The following is a 23,616-nucleotide window of genomic DNA, read 5'->3' as shown; positions in this document are numbered from 1 at the left end:
CATTGTTAATCTTTTTTTTTTTTTGATTAAGTTGTTTTCAGTTAGTCTGAAACATCACTTGTATGTAACATGTTCTAGAGTGAAATTCAAATGAAACGGTCTCCCAAGAATCATTGTGTAACCGTCACATTTCAACAAGTAGCAGATGTTTTTTTTTGCGATATCATCTTTACATCCTCTTAAAACTCGCAGATCATCTCCACATTGTTTAACTGACCCTGCATCCACCCAGCCCAAAGTCAAGACCAAAAGGTCACATCACATGTACTTTTATCATTATTGGGTAACTCCTGTGAAAGATTAATATTTCTTCAAAGTAAAGAAGTCACTGAACAAACGTAGCAAGGACACAAATAATGAGCATTTATTCTAATTTGTATTATTTATGGAAAGAAATGACATCACAAAGGAGAATAAAGGTCAAAGAAAAACATTCCAGCGAAACAAAAGCAGATAAGGTGGGCTTTCAAACATGTTTGGGGGGCTATAGGGCACATACAGTGCATACAAAACACAACGTATAGTATAATGTTCATTTTTGGATCAATGGATAAAAGCAAAACACAAAGAAAGTTCATCTCACACAGAGATACCCAGTTTAAAAGAACAGAGTAAAGTTTGTGCTTTTGTCATTATATTTGTATCAGAAAGCAACATGTGCATTTAAAAAATATAAATGATTTCATTTTAAAACCAAATTTTATTTATTTATTCTTATTGATCAACATATTTTTCAACTAAATTAAATGTTTAAAAATATGTTTTAAAGTCTGGTTTAGCCAGTTTCTTTTGTCTTGTGCTTTTTAAAAGCTTTTGTTTTTCACCATTTAATGTTTTTGTTAAGAACATCCGAGAGTTATCATTAAGAAAATTAAACTCTTTAGTTAAAATGCAACATGACCTGTTTAGACAATATAGGAAGATCAAACATTCCTTGCTGTTCTTTAAGCATTACAAATATGTATTTATCAAACATAACAACGGAAAATATTTTTTTTAAATAAAATTGCTCATCATTTCCCCACAATCGTTTTTTGTGACCCCCCACCTCACCTATGTGTGGTTTGTATATAGGAACTCATTCTGGTTTATTCACAGCTGTTCAACAAGTTTCGTCTTTGTGCCGGTATCATCTCAGCATTCAAGATGCTCCGAAACATCTTTCTTGTCACCTTGATCATGTACTCAGGTCAAATCAGCGCTGATATGATCTAACATGATGTTATAATGTACCAAATGATGCTGGATATGATAACAGCATTTGCTTAGATGTAAAACATGCAGAATGGGATGCATTGCCTTAAGTGTCTCTTGATCTCAGACAGTCGTATATCAAAATAATTGTATCAATACGTTTATTCTGCTTAGTGCTGGTGTTCATTGTGTATTTGATGTGTTTTATTAGGAACAGCACTTCAAGCTGCCTGGTGCTGGCAAAGTTTGGGTACGGAAAAAATGTATCACTCCTGAAACATTTTAAACAACAACTAAACTGTACGACTATATTCAAAGGATTTTGATATCAAACAACAGATAGTATGCTGTAAAAAAACATAAATAATTTCAAATCAATACATATAGAAAACATGATAAATGAACGTCCTGCAAAGAAGAGAAGATATACTTTCAGTCCACTTTTTCTAGTCCTCATGTCATGATTCCACTATCATGTCATGTTTATTCTTGGTCTTGCAGTGGAGTCATGGCATAGCCTTAGGTTTTGTGTGAGAAAGACATGGCTTTGTATTGATTTGCCATGTGCTTTCTCGTGTCTCGACGGTGTTTCCCGCCCTTTTGTCTCGTTAGCCTTCCCATTAGTGTTTCATTACCTACACCTGCCCCTTGTTAATTATCCTGTGTTTGTTCCCCTTTAAAACATCCTCGTGTCTATTGTCCTGTGCTCGTTCGTTGTTTCAAGATTCCTGTTATTGGTTCCTTGACCGCCGTGCAGTTATACTGTTGTAAAATGTATTACCTTGTATGTTATGCCGTTTACCCTTGCGTGTCGTCCTAGTTGTGCTCTGTTTTTGGATTACCCGGTCGAGTGTGTTCCCGTGGATTTGATTCGTTTTGTAGTAGTCTAGTTCTTTTGATCCCCACGTGGGAAGTGTTTTGTTTGCTTGCTAGTGTTTATTTACCGTCACCCCATAGTGGGTCTTGTTTCGTGTCTGTTATTAAAGGTCTTGTTCATTCATCCTCGCTGCCTGCACTTGGGTTCTTCCACCACGTTCACCCGCACTCACGACACAGGCAACCTGTTGTAACGTAGGGCTGGCAAATGATTATTCACCACTAATTGTATACAAAATAAATGTTTTTGTTTACGTAATATATGTGTGTAATACACTGCCCGTCCCCAAAAAAAGGTCAAACGCTCTAATATTTCAAATATCGATATGCAAACATATATAGATAGAATATTGATTATATAATTTATATTACGTATAAAAATAAATAGTTCATATAAAGTATATAATTTGTCGTAATATCATAAATGCATATATGTGTATTTATATATAATCATTACACGCAGTAAACATGTATATATTATGTAGACGACAACTTTTATTTAGCATTTTAGATGCATATTTAGATTTATTTTCAGTTTTTGCAGAAGACTGTAGAGGGCAGCGTGCGGAATGGGATGCACTACCTTTTGTAAGTGTCCTTTGATCTAGTAAATCAGAATAATTTGTTGTCACAAAGTTGACTCTGCCACAGATTTCTAACTGTGTCCTCGTTCGGAAGACCCATTACAATTAATTTGTAATGAAACACACAGCGTCTCCACGACATGGCGGCAGCAACACTACAGAGGGAATAGACACGACTTCTTTCTTTGCGTATACATTTTGGGCCATGTTATTCAACGCTTCTCACAAACTGACGTAGAAATGTGGTGGCGTGTTTTCCGCTATTTCATAAAATATCTCTTTTGGTTTGACACTTTTTTCTATTTTAGGTGTCTAATACATGCATGAACAACTTGTAACACACCAAAGATACACGAAATCGCGTCATATGACTCCTTTAAGTTCGCATAAAGAAAGCTTATAAATATTCTTGGAATATAAAAATGACTGTTTACTAGTATGCCTCAGAGAAGTTTACTTATCGTTGCAATACAAATTAAAAATGTTGTTGTGTACCCAAATGTTTACCACTGTTGCATTGAAAGAACACGTTATACACTAAAAACTGGGCCATTTCAGTCCAAAGTATTATTCAAATATAGCTCTATAAGCATAAACCTTAACCTGTAAACCAAATTTAGACTTCTACTATTTAGTATTTTTATTCATTTTGAAAATCCAGGCCAAAACACTCGGCGCTAAGGAAAAAACAATATCTAAATGGATGTGACAAGTAGCTCGAGCAGGGTAACAAAAGTTGAAATTTTTGTGACCTTTGACAAAATTTAGAAGTTGAAGAAATACCATTAAGGAAAAGAAAGTGCAATATGCTGCTGGTTCTTTCCTGACCTTGTTCTTCATGTAAGAATCAAGAGTTTTGGCGAGTAAACAACCAACAATTTTACAGCAAACATAACAAAACCGAATATCATGTGCTCAGCTTAAATTAGTGCAGATTTGATCTATCATGACCTTCTTTTAATATAATTTCCATTGCATGTTATGACACTGAATATCAAATGATACTGAATGTAATAACAGTATTTGATGTAAAGGATCAGTTGATATTTTTATTAACTTTCAGTCGGAAGGGAAAACTAGAGAGTGGGATTTACTAGTGGTTTATTCTGCTTAGTGCAAGTGACCTGAACTATTAACAACTTGAAAGGGAGTCATATGGATGCTTATCTCTTTAATATGCATTAGATGGCAGCAAAACGAGATCGCAGACTTGCAGATGGTCACCAAAAACAGAAAGTAAAAGTAGAAATGACATAATCTTTACACTATACCCAAATAAGGCCTTTACATTTACATATATTTATTTTCAAGACACTGATGAGACAGAATTATTGGAGCTAGTAATAAGACAGATGACATCTTCTGTTTTTTTAGGGCTATAGTTGCACTCTATTTATGCATAAAAGCAACTGTGTAGTTTTTTTAATACTGTCACAGTAAAACAAATTTACAGTATAAGGTATATTATACAGTATTTTAATTTCATTAATTTACATTATGCAGCACATCGACAGATAGTTTGAAAAGTTTTTTAACAAAAAACAATAATGATTGATTCTCAGCAATAAATAATACAAATAAAACCTGAAGACATTTGTTATGCTTTTACTTCAAACTTAATGACAAACGCTCAAAGTTCACTGTTGGCATCTGAGGTGTTGTGGAAAGTTAAAAGCATTAAGTTAGGTACCATAGATAAGCAGTTGCTTTGGTGTTATGGTATGTAAATAAGGAACGAGTCACTTTCAGAAGGGAAGCATTAATAGACACTGCAGCATGACACTTCTTAACTGATAATGTGTAAATGATATTCACAATGATCTGACCGGGTAAGAATAAAGATGGATGTAGAACATTGGGAATCACAACACCAATGTTCACTACGCCACACATACACAAAATAAGCAATTATACAGAATATTACATTAGTATAGTCATATTTGCATAGCAGTTATTAAAAAACAGTTACTTTATGTCAGATTCATTTCGCAAGTTTCCTATTTGCCAATGTATACTTGGAATATGATGTTTACATTCACTTAACTGTAAATACCATAGTGACTACAAATATTTTCACTTTCAAAATAGCTTTTAATGAGAGTATCACATGTCTGGAAATGTACACACATGAATTTATAAGAGGAATTGACATTTATTTTTTATCATGTATCCAATTCCTCACTTTTGAGGATCCGATTCCAGTGTCAATCCCACATGAAGAGTATGCTATAAACACAATTTAGACAAAGACAATTGTTAGAAATTGGTTTCTCATAAAAGCAGAAACTAGAAATGAAAGTTTCGTTTTTATTATGAGGTTTCGAAAGAGGAACTGTAGCCTACTCTAATAAGCCTTGTTTTTGGTTTTCTTCCATCGATTGTGTGTCCATCCTTTCTTATATAGCTGCACATTTCTGTTATCAGACATTCCAGTACTCGTCTAACAATGAAATATGAATGCCCTAGAAAGCAATTTATTGTCTTTAGTTATGTTTAAAATGTATTATGAATGAAATTAGACGATTAAACATTTCTAACGTTAAATTGCTAAAATATCAAATACTTGTTATGACAGATAACTCCACAACAAAGTTCCCCCGTATGTTGTTTTGAGGTAGTGAGCATTTATTGTGGTTAATTCACTGCTCTATAAGAAGAAATCTGCAAAACACAAAGGACAAGATTCTGCATGTTCCTTCTTGTCGATAACATTTCAACATCTAAGATGCTCCGCCACATCTTTCTTGTCACCTTGCTCTTGTGCTTCTACTCAGGTAAAATTTGCACTGAAGTAATCAAAAAATTAATTATTATTGTTTGACTCATCGTGGTTTTACAAAGTTTACCAAATGTTTTCGAATATGGCGTGAAATCTTTAAACGTTTCTAGTAAAAGATGTGTATGAACTATTTTTATTCATTATTTTAACAGCTAATGCAGATGACGTGGACGTCAGTGACCAACAACTTGAGGAACTTCAAAAGATCGTAAGCTTTGTCTCATTATAATTATGTTAAAGACGAATCAATTAGCAACAGCTGTGGATAAATATCTTGATTTATTGATCGGTTTTCCTCACCAAAGCTCAGAGCCAGTCGACTGGCATTATGTTTCACATGATCTGATCATCCAGGGTTGTGATGTGCAGTAATGTCAAAATATTTTATGATTTTTAGTTTAATGATTCATATCTGTATATGTTTGTCAGTTTGACGAGGAAAATCTGCAATTTCCCGATAAGTGCTCACTATGCATAAAACTTGTGACATGGCTGAAAAAACATCTTTCTTCTCAACCAACAGTGGTAAGAGCTGCACAAATTAAACAAATATTCAAATAAAAACATGAAACATTGAAAATATGCCTAAATAACATACTGTACATCAGTGGTGTGCGGTGGACACGAGGAGGCAGATTTCTATCCATGTCATTTTTGTTAATCTCTGCACTATTAACAAGTGCGTTTGTCAGAAAACCAGTGTCATTTCAGTGTTTATGTATGAAAAATTCCTTTTAATTACTACAAGTTCATTACAGTATGTACTTCTGATTTTTTTAGTTTTTTATTTTCCCTGCTTTGGGAAAAGGTACATCAACACCACCTTCATCTTCTTCTGGAACATTTGGGATTTCCTATATAAGAATAACATCATTACCAATACCATCAATTTAATTATTAGCAGTCCCAGAAATACTCAAAGCATTTAAGAGATCAAATCAAATAGATATGACCAGGGCCGCTGCTAGCCATTTTGGTGCCCTAAGCATAATTCCATTATGATGCCCCCCCCCCCCCCTTAAAGGTGCAAACTTTTCTTCAGTAAACAGAATAGCAAAACAAAAAACTATCAATGTTTAACAGTAAAATCTCAATTCAGATCGCAAGCTGCACCGAAATTAAAATTGCTCGCCCCGCTCTGCACGGGCTTCGAACCTACGCCGATCCGAAAATAGGAGACGAGCGCTCTAACGATGAGGCTAAAGCGTCTCGCGTGGTAGGAGCGGCGGCACTGGATGTGACTTACTTTAGCCTTGCTGCTATCCTGATCACAAGCAAAAGTTTTTGAACAAATCTGAACCACGTAATATTCTGTCAACAATTGATAACTCCTCTGCCTCCGCCATCTCCGACACGAATCCTAAACTCCGATTAATACAACTAATAAAACAATTTAATTAACGTTCAATCTAATTTAGCGCCCGCAGTTTAAAATGAATGACGAAGACGAGCAGGAAGGCGGGATCTCGCTGATGAGTTAATCCAATCATAGCCAGTTGGAGGCATTGCCTCCTCTCACGTGACTTTTCTCCATTCTTTTCAATTACCCCCACTCAAACTCACGGCACGCTTTAGGGGGTATATGTAAAGTCAATGAGCCTAGAGGAGGCAAGAGAAACGCTGTCTCCCTTTGAAATTCTTTCGAGCGGGGGCGCTGTTTCACACTGTTCTACACGCTGATTTATCTCATATTTAGATCAATACGTTATATCCGCTGTCCTATTCTATTTCTGAACTGTTAGTAATATTCTCATTCTATTATTTTCGAGGGGGAGGGGAGACACTGCCTCCCTTGCCTCCTCGGAGGAAACGCCCCTGCTGTACATGTGATATCTTTTGCTTTATCATTTTTCTTAGGAACAAATTAAGGAACTTCTAAAAAGGGCATGTGAACATTTTCACATTCCCAGTTTTATTTGCAATTTCCTTGTGGATGTTATTGCTCGTGGAATCATAAAAATAATTACTGAAGACCCAAACACCATCTGCAGGAAAATTCATCTCTGTTCCACAGATCAGGTACCAGAAAACCTTACTCTCTCTACTCTTGTGTCTTCTGTTGAAATGTTTTTAACTAAAGATGCTTTGGTGTTAAATTATACACTACTTTATTTACACAAAAGACAAAGCATGAAAGGTTTTGTTAAGGTTTGTTTTCTAGTATCTTTCAATCAGATACTGGTTTATTTTGCAGTTTATGTACATTCTCTATGGCCAATTCTGATTCCAGTCTATTTAATAAAATGACCTAAAATATTGTATGGTACACGTTTCTATCAAGTTTTTTTGACTGTAACAGTATTGGAAGTGTTAAATAAGTAACACATTTTTGGTCTGCTTTAGTTACAGGTCAGAATCAGTTGGTTATCCCATCTGATCGAACACGTCGACAATCTCTGAATGAGGAGAAATTACAAATGAAGCTTTGCATGCATTAAAAAAAACATTCAAACAAAAAAATATGCAGTAATAATACATTTTTGTGTTTTTGTGTGTCTTGTGGTACTATTTAGCTATATCTGAACTGAAGAATATTATAAATATAATAAGAAAAGATTATTTGAAATCATTGTTTTTAAAACTTACATGATAACTAAAGCATCTAATTCATCTATTAATCTTTTTGAGTGATAGGCATGTCAAGGCATTTACATTATTTTATATAGCCTTCAGCGTTCTCATCACCAGTAGTGTGCTGCTGTAAAAATGACAAAACCTGTTGATGACGTCAGTTAATATTTAGAGATGGATACACAAGCCTACACTTTCTTAATTCCCCTCATACCGCCTCTTTCTTTTATAGTCTGTTGCTCCTCCCCTTTAAGGATCAGAAACCTATTAAATAAACAAGCACATTTTCTTTCCCTTGGGGTCTATTTGACCTATTTAATGATTAAATACATAAAACACTTTCGTGACTATCACAAACTGTCAGGACAATATGTGGGCAGAGAAAGATTTTGACGGATTTGGAAACAGTCACTTTTTTTCAAGGAGGCGAAAGAACATCTGCAATTGATCTTTACGAGCTGTCAGCTGTCACACCGTTTAGCAAAATGGAGAAGAGCTTTAAAGTATACAGTATGTTTGGAGATACATTAAGGTATAATAATGCTAATGTGATTGTTCGCCATCTAAGGCTGATAAATATAACTATACATTACATATGAAACAATGAATGAATAAATACTTAAATGGAAAGAAGAGCTGTATTTAGATTTGTGTGACAGTTAATGGCTACAATGTTGTCTAGGCAACAACGGCAACTTCCGTTTCCTGTTACTGTGTGTTCACACCGAGCGCGAATGAGGCGTCAAGCGCGAGTGATTTACATGTTAAGTCAATGCAAAGACGAGATAGACGCGCTTGCGGCGCGAATAGCGCGAATGAGGCGGCGCGAATGACGCGAATTGCGCGAATGACGCGAATGGCGCGAATCGCACGAGTTGAAAAATCTGAGCGAAAATTCGCGCCGCGTTAACCAATCAGGCGCCTGCTTGAGTAGTGACGTAGACGACGTAGCGAGCAGAGGCAGAAATAAAAAATGGAGGACAAGCTCATCTCAGTGTGTGGACACCCGGAGCTATATGATACGTGTTCATAAAAATAGGAATAAAAAGGATCTTGCTTGGAAGAAAATGAGTTGTTCAAGCGTCAAACTACTCGCGAATAGCGCGTTTTTGACGCCTCATTCGCGCTCTATGTGAACACACAGTTAGTAAGTCCCAGTGCGTGCGTATTGTTTTGCTAAACACTAAAATGTACATACTTTTCCATAACAACAACAGTACATACTTTTAGTGCACAGTATAAGTTTGGGAGGGACACACCAAATGTGTATTTTCTCAGTTTTGCAAAGTTACGTAATGACATCACAATGTGATTTAGCATACAAGACAAATGTTCGCCACCAACTGGCATATGTATGTAATATATGACGAAATGGCCACTGAACGATTCAGTGAATCACTTTGGTGAACGAACTGAAAAGAACGAATCAACATTCCCGTCACTAAATTTTTGACATTTTGAGGGACCGTTCACATCTCTCGTCTTTTGCGTATTGCACGTGGTTTTAGATGCGAAATGTGAACGGCCCCTTAAATGTTATAAACATGAACGTTTGCAAAGTAGAGAAATTTCACTTCTGACAAATCAAAGATGATGTATCAAACTCAGTAGCTACTCATTTGTCAGCATGGAAAGGGGGATCAGTTGAAATATTCAGTGCTAAAAGAAAATGATATGGGTTTGGAAGGACATGAAAAACAAAATTTTTGGATGAACCTTAGAAAGTCGCAGGTTGGCTAAAGAGCTCAAGATAAAGAGGTAGACAGTTTATGAAATCAACACCGCCTCACGCAAACCTTTTCTTGCATTGTCATGTCTGTCTCACATCATCAGAACATCTCCACACCTGCTTCAGTAGATTCTTGTATCATCATCACCACCACATTGTTGAACAAATATCTGCATCTGTTCAGCTGAGAAAAGACATTCCAGACATATTGTGTAAGAAACAAGAAACTCTTGAGATATCAAATGCATTTCAATAAATTAAGTTCTTGTACATATCAAACTACAATTAACTATCCACCACAGGTACTAAAAACTTGTCACTTTTTATTTTGATTTAAAGATACCTGAGAAGAGAATTTGTTTGGGTATTAGGAATTTGACTTATATGTGTGTACAAAAATCTGTTTATAATTCATAAGATAATTACTTTTATAATAGAGCTATGAGAAACTGCCTTAAAATCCTACAGACAATTAATCATACAAATAGTATCTTATTTGACAGTATGTATTTATTTTTGGTCTGTTTTCATTACATGAAATTTGTATTGAATTGAAACAATGCAAAATTGTAAATCGTGCTGTATAAATAAACTTGACTTGACATTATAAGAGAAAGATTAAATGCTGGTAATTGTATTCATGTTATGCCGAATGAAAGCCTGACAATACAAATGAATAAAATGTTGTCTTTATGTTTGAATCATGTCATTTAATATGAACTGTTATTCAGACGAATTTAAGTCACTGTCTTTGCAGTTATACTAGTTAAAGCTATAAAAAACAAAAGTTATAAGGATTTTTTTCAGAAAATATTTCCTCACAATAGTTTTTTAAGGCTCTTCTGTCTGTGGTTTGTGGTTGGAGAGTAAATAGTCATTGTGGTTGATTCAAAGCCTTATAAGAAAGAGTCCAGAGGCTTCTGAAGAACACAGAGGATCAGACTGTCAAAGATTCTTCATCGTTCAGGTCACAACATCATCATCTAAGATGCTCAGCAACATCTTTCTTGTCACCTCGTTCTTATTTTCTTTCTATAGGTAAAATCTGAACTTTCTTTTAGTAAGTCATGATGCATAAAATATTTATCTTTATCCATTATTTTTGACAGTCTGTGCACGTAGAGCAGAATCCATCAAAGACAAAGATGAAAAGATTTCTCTAAGTTTCTGATCACTTTTCCTGTTTTGTTTAAGACGAATGTAAAACACTAAATCTGTTAGTAACACGACTATGGATGCAAATATGTTATTGAACTGTTTATACAATCATGAGATCTGGTTTTTCCTGATGCTCACCTGCAGAGCTTAACTCATAAAGCTGTGAGTCCAGAATTATCTCAAGTGAAGCTCCAGGGTTTTACAGACATTCATGGTATTTATATGTGTATGTTTGGTCTGCTTGTCTGGACGAAATAAGCTGAAAGTGGATCTGACTTTGTATTGCACCCAGTGTCAGTCCATTGTGAAAAACGTGACACAACAACTCACAGCTGTATCATCAGAAGTCCCACCACATTAATAAACCCCTTATTTATATTATTTGTCTCGGCTTGTGTATAGATTGACTAGTTCAATCTATAGATGCTGTAATGGTGTTAAGAATGAAACAATAAATATACACTGCGTGTAATAAATTTTGTCAGGTCATATGACATTTCATCCGTACTTTCATTTGTAAGACAATAAATTACTTTCTTAAAACATTTGCTTCATAGACAAGAAATGTATGCTGACAGAAAAGTGCAGCTAAAGCTTTAATGAACACAATTATTTGCCTGCTTTAAATAGTTAAGTACAATCGACTTGGCTTTACAAGTCATTTCAGCTTTTTTACATTACTTGACATTACTGTTACAAATAGGTTATGCATTCATTTCAAGTTAAATCAACTCACTACTGGGTAAAACTTTCAAACGTAAGTTAAATGACTTGTAGAGCTCAATATCTTGATCAATAGCAGCAGACTGTTTTTGGCCTTTTTTCAACATTTTACTCTTTAAACTATGAAGGACACTTAAACAATCTTTGAAACGTATTTAAGAATAACCTGATGCACAGTATACGCACCCCAAACATATCTGGAAAACCATATCATCTGCTCTGCTTTTGTTTGAATGTATTTCAATTCACCCACCCCCCTTGTTTCTCTTTTGTATGTCCTTCTACTTCATATAAAGTATTTATGCTCATTATTTGTGCCCTGGACAAGTTTGTACGTTTGCTTTTTCACGTTCAAATTACAAACATTCAAATGGGATTTATTTAGGCTTTAATAAACTCAGTTAAACAATGTGGTAATGACCTGCAAGATTCAAGAGGATGAAGAGATGATATCAAACATAAAACATCTTTATCTGCAATGTGCAGTTACACAGTGACTCTCAGTAGAGGGGGCCATTTCACTTCACTTGAGATATTTTAAACATTCGGATATCAACTATTTTTATTTCAAGTTTATTTGAAACGAGTCAGATGGCAAGCTCATTGCGAAACAATCTTTAGTAGTCGAGGTAATTGTTCTACCCTGTCGATAACGACTTATAGGGCTGATTTCTGAAGTGCGCTAAGATGGTGATAGGCGACAAGTCTAGTTTATGATTAAATCGATGAGTGGGTCTATTGATGAGTTGGAATTTAAGCCAAAGCTTTACTGCACATCAGCGCAGAGTCCACAAAAGGCAGATTATACCGCACTTGTAAAATCTGCTGCAGGTTGTTTCAACCCATGTTTGGGTGAAACATGGACAACCCCAACCAGCAATGGGGTAAAGTAATCTTACATTTTCTAATGTGAAGTTCAAGTGAAATGGCCTCCACTCCCAAGAATCATTGAGTAACTGACACATTGCAGTAAGTGACATATGTTTTATTTTTGATATCATCTCTACATCCTTTTGAATCTTGCAGGTCATCGCCCACATTGTTTAACTCACCCTGCATCCACCCAGCTGAGTCAAGACCTGGACACATTTTTGTGTCACTTAATAAAGATTTACATTTCTTTAAAGCGAAGAAATAAATGTGCAAACGTATATAGGACACAAATAATGAGTATTTACTTAAATGTTTATTACATATTTTAAAATGCCCTCATGAAGGAGAAAACATTAAGGAGAAATTCGAACAAAAGAATGTTGACTTTCAAAAGTGGTTGGTAATGGTTGTATTGTATACATATCAAACACACAGTATAATGCAATGTTAATTTATGGATAAAAAAAACTATTAAAATACTCAGAGTTTCAATGAAAAGTGCAACGTCTGTGTTTATATCATTACATTTGTACCAAAGCAATTTTGAAAAACATAAACGATCACATTTAAAAATACAGTGTTTTAAACCAACTGTTGCGATCCATCTACAAACAAAATAATCAAATAAAAATCCCTGGGACATGTTAAGAAATACTTTTAAAGGGTAAGAAGTGCAAAGAACAGCCTGGATCTTCAATGTTCTTGAGCTTTATAAAAGCTTTTGTTTTTAAAACAAAACGCACTTTTTGTGAGTAAATGTTAAGAAAATTGCACTCTCTTTAGTTATGTGTAAGTTTCATCGATAATAATAAAATAAAATATGACCTGTTTTAAACATTCCTTGCTTTTAATAAAGCATTCATGTATTTATCAAACATAACAGCAGAATTGCTTAATGGAAATTGCCTCACAATCACTTATGACCACCACATCACCCCAATGTGGTTTGTGATCAAGAAGTGAAAACTCATTGTGGTTTATTCAGGTCTCTATAAGAAGGTGTCCACGGGCATCTACAGAACACAGACGACCCGATTCTGCAAGTTTCTTCTTTGTGTCTGTAACATCTCAACATTCAAGATGCTCCGAAACATCTTTCTTGTCTCCTTGATGATCTACTCAGGTAAAATCAGCGTTTATGTGATCTAACATGATGTTATGATACTAAATGATACTGGATATGAGCAATCAATAACATATATAAAGCTTCAACTGATGTTTAGATTTATTTCCACAGTTTTTGCGCAAGACTGGAAACTGCAGCATGTGGAATGGGATGAATTACCTTACGTATGTGTCTTTTGATATAAACATCTAGCAAAATGAATAGTAAATAACAAGTTGTCAAATGAAAGCAAGTTAAGTGCTGGTGTTCTTATTGTATTTTGTTTTTTAGGAAATGCACTTCACGCTGCCTGGTGCTTGCAGTGCCTGTAAGTGGATTGTGCAGACAGTGAAAAAAGAAATCAGTCCTCAAAGCACTCAGGTAGCCCTCATTGCACAAAATCTAGTCATTGTCTCTTTTACTTGTAAATGTATATTAAGATGTTTTTTATTCTGTTTTAATTAGGAAGAAATAAAGACACTTCTGCATTTGGCATGCACTGCAATCCCCCCTCCCCTGCCACTGATCTGCAACTTTATTGTTGATAAGTATGTGGATATGTTGGCCAGACTGATAACCAAAGCTGACGCAGATGTTATCTGTGGCACAATCAAACTCTGCTAGTAGGTACCACCGTTTCCTTTCCCAGTGAAGGTCACATTTTCTATCTTATAAATACATGCTTTATGGATTTATAAATGAGATTCTTAATGGTGTTTCTTTTTTACTTACAGGTCAAAAGCACTTATAAAGGAATTCATGTAAACAAAGCTAAATAAAAAACATACATCGAAATTCAATTGTCTGTTTTTTCCAAGCACAAATTGAAGTGTTTTCAAATGTTTTTTGTAACAGTAAATAAACTGTCCTATTTTCAAACGATTTGCATATCAAACAACTGACTACAATGTAAAAAAACCCAAATTATATTAACTCCATGTGGCAAATGACAATAGATTAAGCAAAAATAGATCTTATAAAAATATGATCATAGTATCAATTATATACGTTTATTCCACATTTTATGTAACTCTCAGAAATATATTTGATGTACTTTCCAGAAAGAAAATGTAATTACATGTAGGCCTACGTATACTTGACTTAAAGAAATAGTTAAGGGTTTATTTCAAGGTGTTAAATTCACATAAAGAAAGCTTATACATGTTTACTAGTCACGATCCTGTCCTTCTTGTCAGGAGTTTTCTATAGTTCTGTGGACAGGGTCGTGACACGAGTATCAATTTCACCCAGAACGTGATCCAAAGGACTGAAATACAGTCTGCGTAGCTCCGTTTTATCATTGCTGTTGCCTCCAGTTGTTTCCTCAACTGCATAGACACTCAGGTTTTGATTGACCTGTTGACTTGGACTGTGGCAATGTTGAGGCGGCGAACCAATTTCTTATATCAATTATTCATTTTTTATTGAAAACTAATGTTAAACACACGACACACTTTGCCCTCGCTCTCTTACAGAACGTTAAGCCGCCTTTCTGATTTACGTAGCGCCAGCTGCAGCATTTGTAATTGGCTCTCTATGTTAACACTGCATTATGGGTTAGTAGTACACTTTGGACTAAAACTACGTTGTTCTTATGTTATACCTTAAGCTGTGCCTTATCATTAAAACGTGTTTCCCGAAACCTTCTTAGTTAAGTGAACCTTCTGTAAGTCACACTGTCTTAAGGTTGGTCTGGACCGCTCTTAGCTATACCTTATCACTGTTGACGGTTCATTCTAAACATTCTCACAAATAAAATGTAATATAATAATTGAATATAAAATTTAATTATTATTACATTTATATATTTTACTTGAACTTAGTTTAAATTTTACAAATAAAATACTCTTTTTATTATAGCCTATTATCCCAAGACACATCAGCTGGCAAACCATTTTACAGGAAAGGCTTAGCAGTCTAAGGGAATGAATGTTATGGGAGTTCGGTCAAACTACGGCAGCGAGACTGCAAATAGTTCAAAATCAAAGACGCCGCTGTGACTGGAGCCAGCAAGTGTATGTGCACTATTTCATAAGAAATCATTTGAGTCCCTTTGCTGCCATATCAGAAGAGACAATTCTACAAAAATGTCTCCTGCCACAGGAGCAAACTCAGCAGCTTTTAGATCTTGTTGTACTAACTAACTCAAGACAAACTCAACGGAGCAGCCACTAAATTCAGATGTTTTTCGTTTCCAATCCAGGTGTTTGTTATAGCAACATACACTGTATTATGATCATATAAACCAGACACAGGTATGATGAAATGTATCTCATACTTTTAAATTAATACATAGTGAAAAACACACATTCACTCCCTTTTAGTATTTTTCTTGACATGAATAAAAACATTTAATTGCAATATCAAAATACAACATTTAAGGGCTGAACAATTATGGCATACTTGTATATATTATTCCTCTTGATTTATACGTGTGATTCATAATGTTGATTATATTTTAATGTTTTAATATACGAGGCCATAAACTACATGATTCGTGCTGTAAACACGCCACTTGAGCATCCAGTGAGCAAGCACAATAAAAGTGTACAACACGTGTACAACTTTTTTAATGCACGCAACAGCAGGTGTGACGCTCCTTATGACCCAACGTTTTTAACGTTATTTTTATCCCATGCATCCTAATAAATGCGACGATACCTTTAGGGTCTTTCTGTCATGTTCATTCACTTACTGCTGTAAGCAAAACATTGTTGATGTACTATGTAGATATTTATGAATGTGTACATTTTAGGAACAAAAGCTAATTGTTTGAATGCTGTCTAAATGTTTTCTGTCTTGTACCTATCGGTGCATCCCTAACTAGAAGTATTGAACTAGTAAACAATCATGTGTAAGTTCACTTGTAGATACAGTACAAATGAAAAATGTTGTTGAAAGCTAGTTGTGTACCTGAAACTTTACCACAATACACTTTATAAACTAAAAAGTGGGCCAATGTCCAAAGTATTATTAAAATACTGTCCTAGGAGCAGGTTGTGACAGCCATCTTGTGACTGGAAGCATCCACAGAAAAATGAATAGAATGTAAAAAATGGCCCTTGGTTTTAACATTATCATAGAAGTAAATCATATGCTATCAACCATGTTATGCGATTATTCGTGTTTTCAGGAAAATCATTGCAACAACTGCCTCAACATAAAAGCCATAGAGAAACTGAATTTAGTTTCAAAAATATACTTTGTATGTTTGGAAAATAAAGAAAACGTTCTTCTGAGAAATCATAGCAGAAGTATACCTTTTGGGTACCTTTTAAGACTCTTTGAGACTCTGCGATCAGTTTACAGTTTATTCTGTAATTCATTGTTAATCTTTTTTTTTTTTTGATTAAGTTGTTTTCAGTTAGTCTGAAACATCACTTGTATGTAACATGTTCTAGAGTGAAATTCAAATGAAACGGTCTCCCAAGAATCATTGTGTAACCGTCACATTTCAACAAGTAGCAGATGTTTTTTTTTGCGATATCATCTTTACATCCTCTTAAAACTCGCAGATCATCTCCACATTGTTTAACTGACCCTGCATCCACCCAGCCCAAAGTCAAGACCAAAAGGTCACATCACATGTACTTTTATCATTATTGGGTAACTCCTGTGAAAGATTAATATTTCTTCAAAGTAAAGAAGTCACTGAACAAACGTAGCAAGGACACAAATAATGAGCATTTATTCTAATTTGTATTATTTATGGAAAGAAATGACATCACAAAGGAGAATAAAGGTCAAAGAAAAACATTCCAGCGAAACAAAAGCAGATAAGGTGGGCTTTCAAACATGTTTGGGGGGCTATAGGGCACATACAGTGCATACAAAACACAACGTATAGTATAATGTTCATTTTTGGATCAATGGATAAAAGCAAAACACAAAGAAAGTTCATCTCACACAGAGATACCCAGTTTAAAAGAACAGAGTAAAGTTTGTGCTTTTGTCATTATATTTGTATCAGAAAGCAACATGTGCATTTAAAAAATATAAATGATTTCATTTTAAAACCAAATTTTATTTATTTATTCTTATTGATCAACATATTTTTCAACTAAATTAAATGTTTAAAAATATGTTTTAAAGTCTGGTTTAGCCAGTTTCTTTTGTCTTGTGCTTTTTAAAAGCTTTTGTTTTTCACCATTTAATGTTTTTGTTAAGAACATCCGAGAGTTATCATTAAGAAAATTAAACTCTTTAGTTAAAATGCAACATGACCTGTTTAGACAATATAGGAAGATCAAACATTCCTTGCTGTTCTTTAAGCATTACAAATATGTATTTATCAAACATAACAACGGAAAATATTTTTTTTAAATAAAATTGCTCATCATTTCCCCACAATCGTTTTTTGTGACCCCCCACCTCACCTATGTGTGGTTTGTATATAGGAACTCATTCTGGTTTATTCACAGCTGTTCAACAAGTTTCGTCTTTGTGCCGGTATCATCTCAGCATTCAAGATGCTCCGAAACATCTTTCTTGTCACCTTGATCATGTACTCAGGTCAAATCAGCGCTGATATGATCTAACATGATGTTATAATGTACCAAATGATGCTGGATATGATAACAGCATTTGCTTAGATGTAAAACATGCAGAATGGGATGCATTGCCTTAAGTGTCTCTTGATCTCAGACAGTCGTATATCAAAATAATTGTATCAATACGTTTATTCTGCTTAGTGCTGGTGTTCATTGTGTATTTGATGTGTTTTATTAGGAACAGCACTTCAAGCTGCCTGGTGCTGGCAAAGTTTGGGTACGGAAAAAATGTATCACTCCTGAAACATTTTAAACAACAACTAAACTGTACGACTATATTCAAAGGATTTTGATATCAAACAACAGATAGTATGCTGTAAAAAAACATAAATAATTTCAAATCAATACATATAGAAAACATGATAAATGAACGTCCTGCAAAGAAGAGAAGATATACTTTCAGTCCACTTTTTCTAGTCCTCATGTCATGATTCCACTATCATGTCATGTTTATTCTTGGTCTTGCAGTGGAGTCATGGCATAGCCTTAGGTTTTGTGTGAGAAAGACATGGCTTTGTATTGATTTGCCATGTGCTTTCTCGTGTCTCGACGGTGTTTCACGCCCTTTTGTCTCGTTAGCCTTCCCATTAGTGTTTCATTACCTACACCTGCCCCTTGTTAATTATCCTGTGTTTGTTCCCCTTTAAAACATCCTCGTGTCTATTGTCCTGTGCTCGTTCGTTGTTTCAAGATTCCTGTTATTGGTTCCTTGACCGCCGTGCAGTTATACTGTTGTAAAATGTATTACCTTGTATGTTATGCCGTTTACCCTTGCGTGTCGTCCTAGTTGTGCTCTGTCTTTGGATTACCCTGTCGAGTGTGTTCCCGTGGATTTGATTCGTTTTGTAGAAGTCTAGTTCTTTTGATCCCCCACGTGGGAAGTGTTTTGTTTGCTTGCTAGTGTTTATTTACCGTCACCCCATAGTGGGTCTTGTTTCGTGTCTGTTATTAAAGGTCTTGTTCATTCATCCTCGCTGCCTGCACTTGGGTTCTTCCACCACGTTCACACACACTCACGACACAGGCAACCTGTAGGGCTGGCAAATGATTATTCACGACTAATTGTATACAAAATAAAAGTTTTTGTTTACATAATATGTGTGTAATACACAGCCCGTCCCCAAAAAAAGGTCAAACGCTCTAATATTTCAAATATCGATATGCAAACATATATAGATAGTATATTGATTATATAATTTATATTACATATAAAAATAAATAGTTCATATAAAGTATATAATTTGTCGTAATATCATAAATGCATATGTGTGTATTTATATATAATCATTACACGCAGTAAACATGTATATATTATGTAGACGGCAACTTTTATTTAGCATTTTAGATGCATATTTAGATTTATTTTCAGTTTTTGCAGAAGACTGTAGAGGGCAGCGTGCGGAATGGGATGCACTACCTTTTGTAAGTGTCCTTTGATCTAGTAAATCAGAATAATTTGTTGTCACAAAGTTGACTCTGCCACAGATTTCTAACTGTGTCCTCGTTCGGAAGACCCATTACAATTCATTTGTAATGAAACACACAGCGTCTCCACGACATGGCGGCAGCAACACTACAGAGGGAATAGACACGACTTCTTTCTTTGCGTATACATTTTGGGCCATGTTATTCAACGCTTCTCACAAACTGACGTAGAAATGTGGTGGCGTGTTTTCCGCTATTTCATAAAATATCTCTTTTGGTTTGACACTTTTTTCTATTTTAGGTGTCTAATACATGCATGAACAACTTGTAACACACCAAAGATACACGAAATCGCGTCATATGACTCCTTTAAGTTCGCATAAAGAAAGCTTATAAATATTCTTGGAATATAAAAATGACTGTTTACTAGTATGCCTCAGAGAAGTTTACTTATCGTTGCAATACAAATTAAAAATGTTGTTGTGTACCCAAATGTTTACCACTGTTGCATTGAAAGAACACGTTATACACTAAAAACTGGGCCATTTCAGTCCAAAGTATTATTCAAATATAGCTCTATAAGCATAAACCTTAACCTGTAAACCAAATTTAGACTTCTACTATTTAGTATTTTTATTCATTTTGAAAATCCAGGCCAAAACACTCGGCGCTAAGGAAAAAACAATATCTAAATGGATGTGACAAGTAGCTCGAGCAGGGTAACAAAAGTTGAAATTTTTGTGACCTTTGACAAAATTTAGAAGTTGAAGAAATACCATTAAGGAAAAGAAAGTGCAATATGCTGCTGGTTCTTTCCTGACCTTGTTCTTCATGTAAGAATCAAGAGTTTTGGCGAGTAAACAACCAACAATTTTACAGTAAACATAACAAAACCGAATATCATGTGCTCAGCTTAAATTAGTGCAGATTTGATCTATCATGACCTTCTTTTAATATAATTTCCATTGCATGTTATGACACTGAATATCAAATGATACTGAATGTAATAACAGTATTTGATGTAAAGGATCAGCTGATATTTTTATTAACTTTCAGTCGGAAGGGAAAACTAGAGAGTGGGATTTACTAGTGGTTTATTCTGCTTAGTGCAAGTGACCTGAACTATTAACAACTTGAAAGGGAGTCGTATGGATGCTTATCTCTTTAATATGCATTAGATGGCAGCAAAACACGATCGCAGACTTGCAGATGGTCACCAAAAACAGAAAGTAAAAGTAGAAATGACATAATCTTTACACTATACCCAAATAAGGCCTTTACATTTACATATATTTATTTTCAAGACACTGATGAGACAGAATTATTGGAGCTAGTAATAAGACAGATGACATCTTCTGTTTTTTAGGGCTATAGTTGCACTCTATTTATGCATAAAAGCAATTGTGTAGTTTTTTTAATACTGTCACAGTAAAACAAATTTACAGTATAAGGTATATTATACAGTATTTTAATTTCATTAATTTACATTATGCAGCACATCGACAGATAGTTTGAAAAGTGTTATAACAAAAAACAATAATGATTGATTCTCAGCAATAAATAATACAAATAAAACCTGAGGTGTTGTGGAAAATTAAAAGCATTAAGATTAGGTACCATAGATAAGCAGTTGCTTTGGTGTTCTGGTTTGTAAATAAGGAACGAGTCACTTTCAGAAGGGAAGCATTAATAGACACTGCAGCATGACACTTCTTAACTGATAATGTGTAAATGATATTCACAATGATCTGACCGGGTAAGGTTAAAGATGGATGTAGAACATTAGGAATCACAACACCAATGTTCACTACGCCACACATACACAAAATAAGCAATTATACAGAATATTACATTAGTATAGTCATATTTGCATAGCAGTTATTAAAAAACAGTTACTTTATGTCAGATTCATTTCGCAAGTTTCCTATTTGCCAATGTATACTTGGAATATGATGTTTACATTCACTTAACTGTAAATACCATAGTGACTACAAATATCACAGTTAAGGTTCAAATAATAAAAATATGGTTCACTTTCAAAATAGCTTTTAATGAGAGTATCACATGTCTGGAAATGTGCACACGTGAATTTATTAGAGGAATTGACATTTATTTTTTATCATGGATCCAATTCCTCACTTTTGAGGATCCGATTCCAGTGTCAATCCCACATGACAAGTATGCTATAAACACAATTTAGACAAAGACAATTGTTAGAAATTGGTTTCTCATAAAAGCAGAAACTAGAAATGAAAGTTTCGTTTTTATTATGAGGTTTCGAAAGAGGAACTGTAGCCTACTCTAATAAGCCTTGTTTTTGGTTTTCTTCCATCGATTGTGTGTCCATCCTTTCTTATATAGCTGCACATTTCTGTTATCAGACATTCCAGTACTCGTCTAACAATGAAATATGAATGCCCTAGAAAGCAATTTATTGTCTTTAGTTCTGTTTAAAATGTATTATGAATGAAATTAGACGATTAAACATTTCTAACGTTAAATTGCTAAAATATCAAATACTTGTTATGACAGATAACTCAACAACAAAGTTCCCCCGTATGTTGTTTTGAGGTAGTGAGCATTTATTGTGGTTAATTCACAGCTCTATAAGAAGAAATCTGCAAAACACAAAGGACAAGATTCTGCATGTTCCTTCTTGTCGATAACATTTCAACATCCAAGATGCTCCGAAACATCTTTTTTGTCACCTTGATCATTTACACAGGTAAGAAAAAAAACAGATTTCAAATAAACAATTATTTTCCTTTCTATGACACCGAATACCATACTAGATATGATCAACCTTCAAGTAAGATTAAACAAATATTTGTTCTTGATTTACTCAAGTCAGTGCGTATGACGTGGGACATGATGATGCTGCGCTGTCTCCTGTAAGGCTCTGTTCATTTCACTAATATCTCTAAATAATGATATAAATGTAACGCATTCAAACCCTTAATATCTTGTTTCACTGTGTACTTAATGTGTGTTGTCAGGAGGAGAACTTTAATGTTTGCGATGTCTGTAAATGGATTGTGGGGACAGTGAAAAAAGAAATCACTCCTCAGTCCACTCAGGTAGGCATCAACCAAATTAAGTTACGTCACTGTCCCTGTACTTGTAAATGTTTTAAAGATGTATTACACTTTATACATATATTTCCACATTCTGTAGGCAGAAATAAAGGCACTTTTGCATGCGGCCTGCGGTGCAGTTCCCTTTCCTCCGCCATTTTCATCCCTCTGCAACTATATAATTGATAAATATGTGGACATTTTGGCCAGAGAGATTTCCAAGTCTGACCCGCATGCTGTATGTGCTGACCTTAAACTCTGCTAGTAGGTGCCGCAGCTTCTTTCCCCAGAGTCACAAGTGTTATTTTGAAAGCATAAACAAAATAATAATGTATATTTTTACTCACAGGTCAAATTCCCGCATGAAGACGTTATTCTGTGTTACAAAAAGAAGGCAAATTAAAATATATGCATGAACAATCAACTGTCTGTTTTCTTTCAAGTCTAAATCAATGAACCTAAATTAGGTTCAAGAGCCATTATTGACAACCGACTTATCAGACCCATCCGTCAGTGGAGTATTGTAGGATAAAAGTTGTTTATTTTCATTTAATTAAGAGAGAAAGTCACAAAATGGTGGTTCATAATGCTTGCTCATAAAAGATCACAAAATAAGACCTTATGATGACAAAGAATATAGAATAAACCTGCAACAATCTGAAATCTCAGAGTCCGCGAGCGCCATCTGTCGGGTTTGATTGGTATTTAATTGAACATGCTTTATAAAATCCCATTACGTGGTTCGTTTTCATTTTAATTCAGATAAAGTTTATATGTTCCCATTTGTTATGACGAGAATATCAAGATTTTTCTTTTAGAAAGTTTAAAAAATATTAGTAGCTTAGTGTGCAGTCAAGGCAGATTTCCACAATTATGTGTGATGATGCGGTTCATTCTCCTGTTTTCCTCTTAACATATATTCACTCCAAAGCTGTTTATTTACATTTACATTTATTCATTTGGCAGACGCTTTTA

General features: G+C 34.7%; 1 protein-coding gene and 2 long non-coding RNA genes across 3 annotated transcripts; all 3 read left to right on the top strand.

Moving 5' to 3' along the window:
- The first annotated feature begins 5,027 nt into the window (after positions 1–5,027).
- Positions 5,028–8,631, top strand: LOC306895929 (uncharacterized protein). Its single transcript, XM_079459517.1, has 5 exons — positions 5,028–5,428; positions 5,586–5,641; positions 5,863–5,958; positions 7,291–7,452; positions 7,777–8,631. The coding sequence occupies exons 1-5, from the start codon at positions 5,344–5,346 to the stop codon at positions 7,831–7,833; spliced, it is 456 nt and encodes a 151-aa protein (XP_079315643.1). The 5' UTR covers positions 5,028–5,343; the 3' UTR covers positions 7,834–8,631.
- A 4,862-nt stretch (positions 8,632–13,493) lies between these two features.
- LOC306895056 lies at positions 13,494–14,474 on the top strand. Its single transcript, XR_013786752.1, has 5 exons — positions 13,494–13,610; positions 13,725–13,777; positions 13,884–13,973; positions 14,058–14,215; positions 14,327–14,474. It is a non-coding gene; the product is annotated as an uncharacterized lncRNA (long non-coding RNA).
- A 7,463-nt stretch (positions 14,475–21,937) lies between these two features.
- LOC306895853 lies at positions 21,938–23,065 on the top strand. The gene is made up of 5 exons (XR_013786845.1): positions 21,938–22,292; positions 22,415–22,458; positions 22,564–22,644; positions 22,742–22,905; positions 22,991–23,065. It is a non-coding gene; the product is annotated as an uncharacterized lncRNA (long non-coding RNA).
- Positions 23,066–23,616: the final 551 nt, after the last annotated feature.

This window comes from Barbatula barbatula (genome assembly GCF_947034865.1).
Source record: "Barbatula barbatula genome assembly, chromosome: 6".
In the NCBI taxonomy this organism is placed as follows: domain Eukaryota; kingdom Metazoa; phylum Chordata; class Actinopteri; order Cypriniformes; family Nemacheilidae; genus Barbatula; species Barbatula barbatula.
Note: the sequence above shows the minus strand (reverse complement) of the source record. Positions and strands in the feature narration are given on the sequence as shown.

Coding starts and splice junctions, on each gene's coding strand:
- LOC306895929 (XM_079459517.1), top strand. CDS start 5,344: ATGTTCCTTCTTGTCGATAACATTTCAACATCTAAGATGCTCCGCCAC. Junction 5,429..5,585: donor GCTCTTGTGCTTCTACTCAG/GTAAAATTTGCA, acceptor TTATTTTAACAG/CTAATGCAGATGACGTGGAC. Junction 5,642..5,862: donor TTGAGGAACTTCAAAAGATC/GTAAGCTTTGTC, acceptor TATGTTTGTCAG/TTTGACGAGGAAAATCTGCA.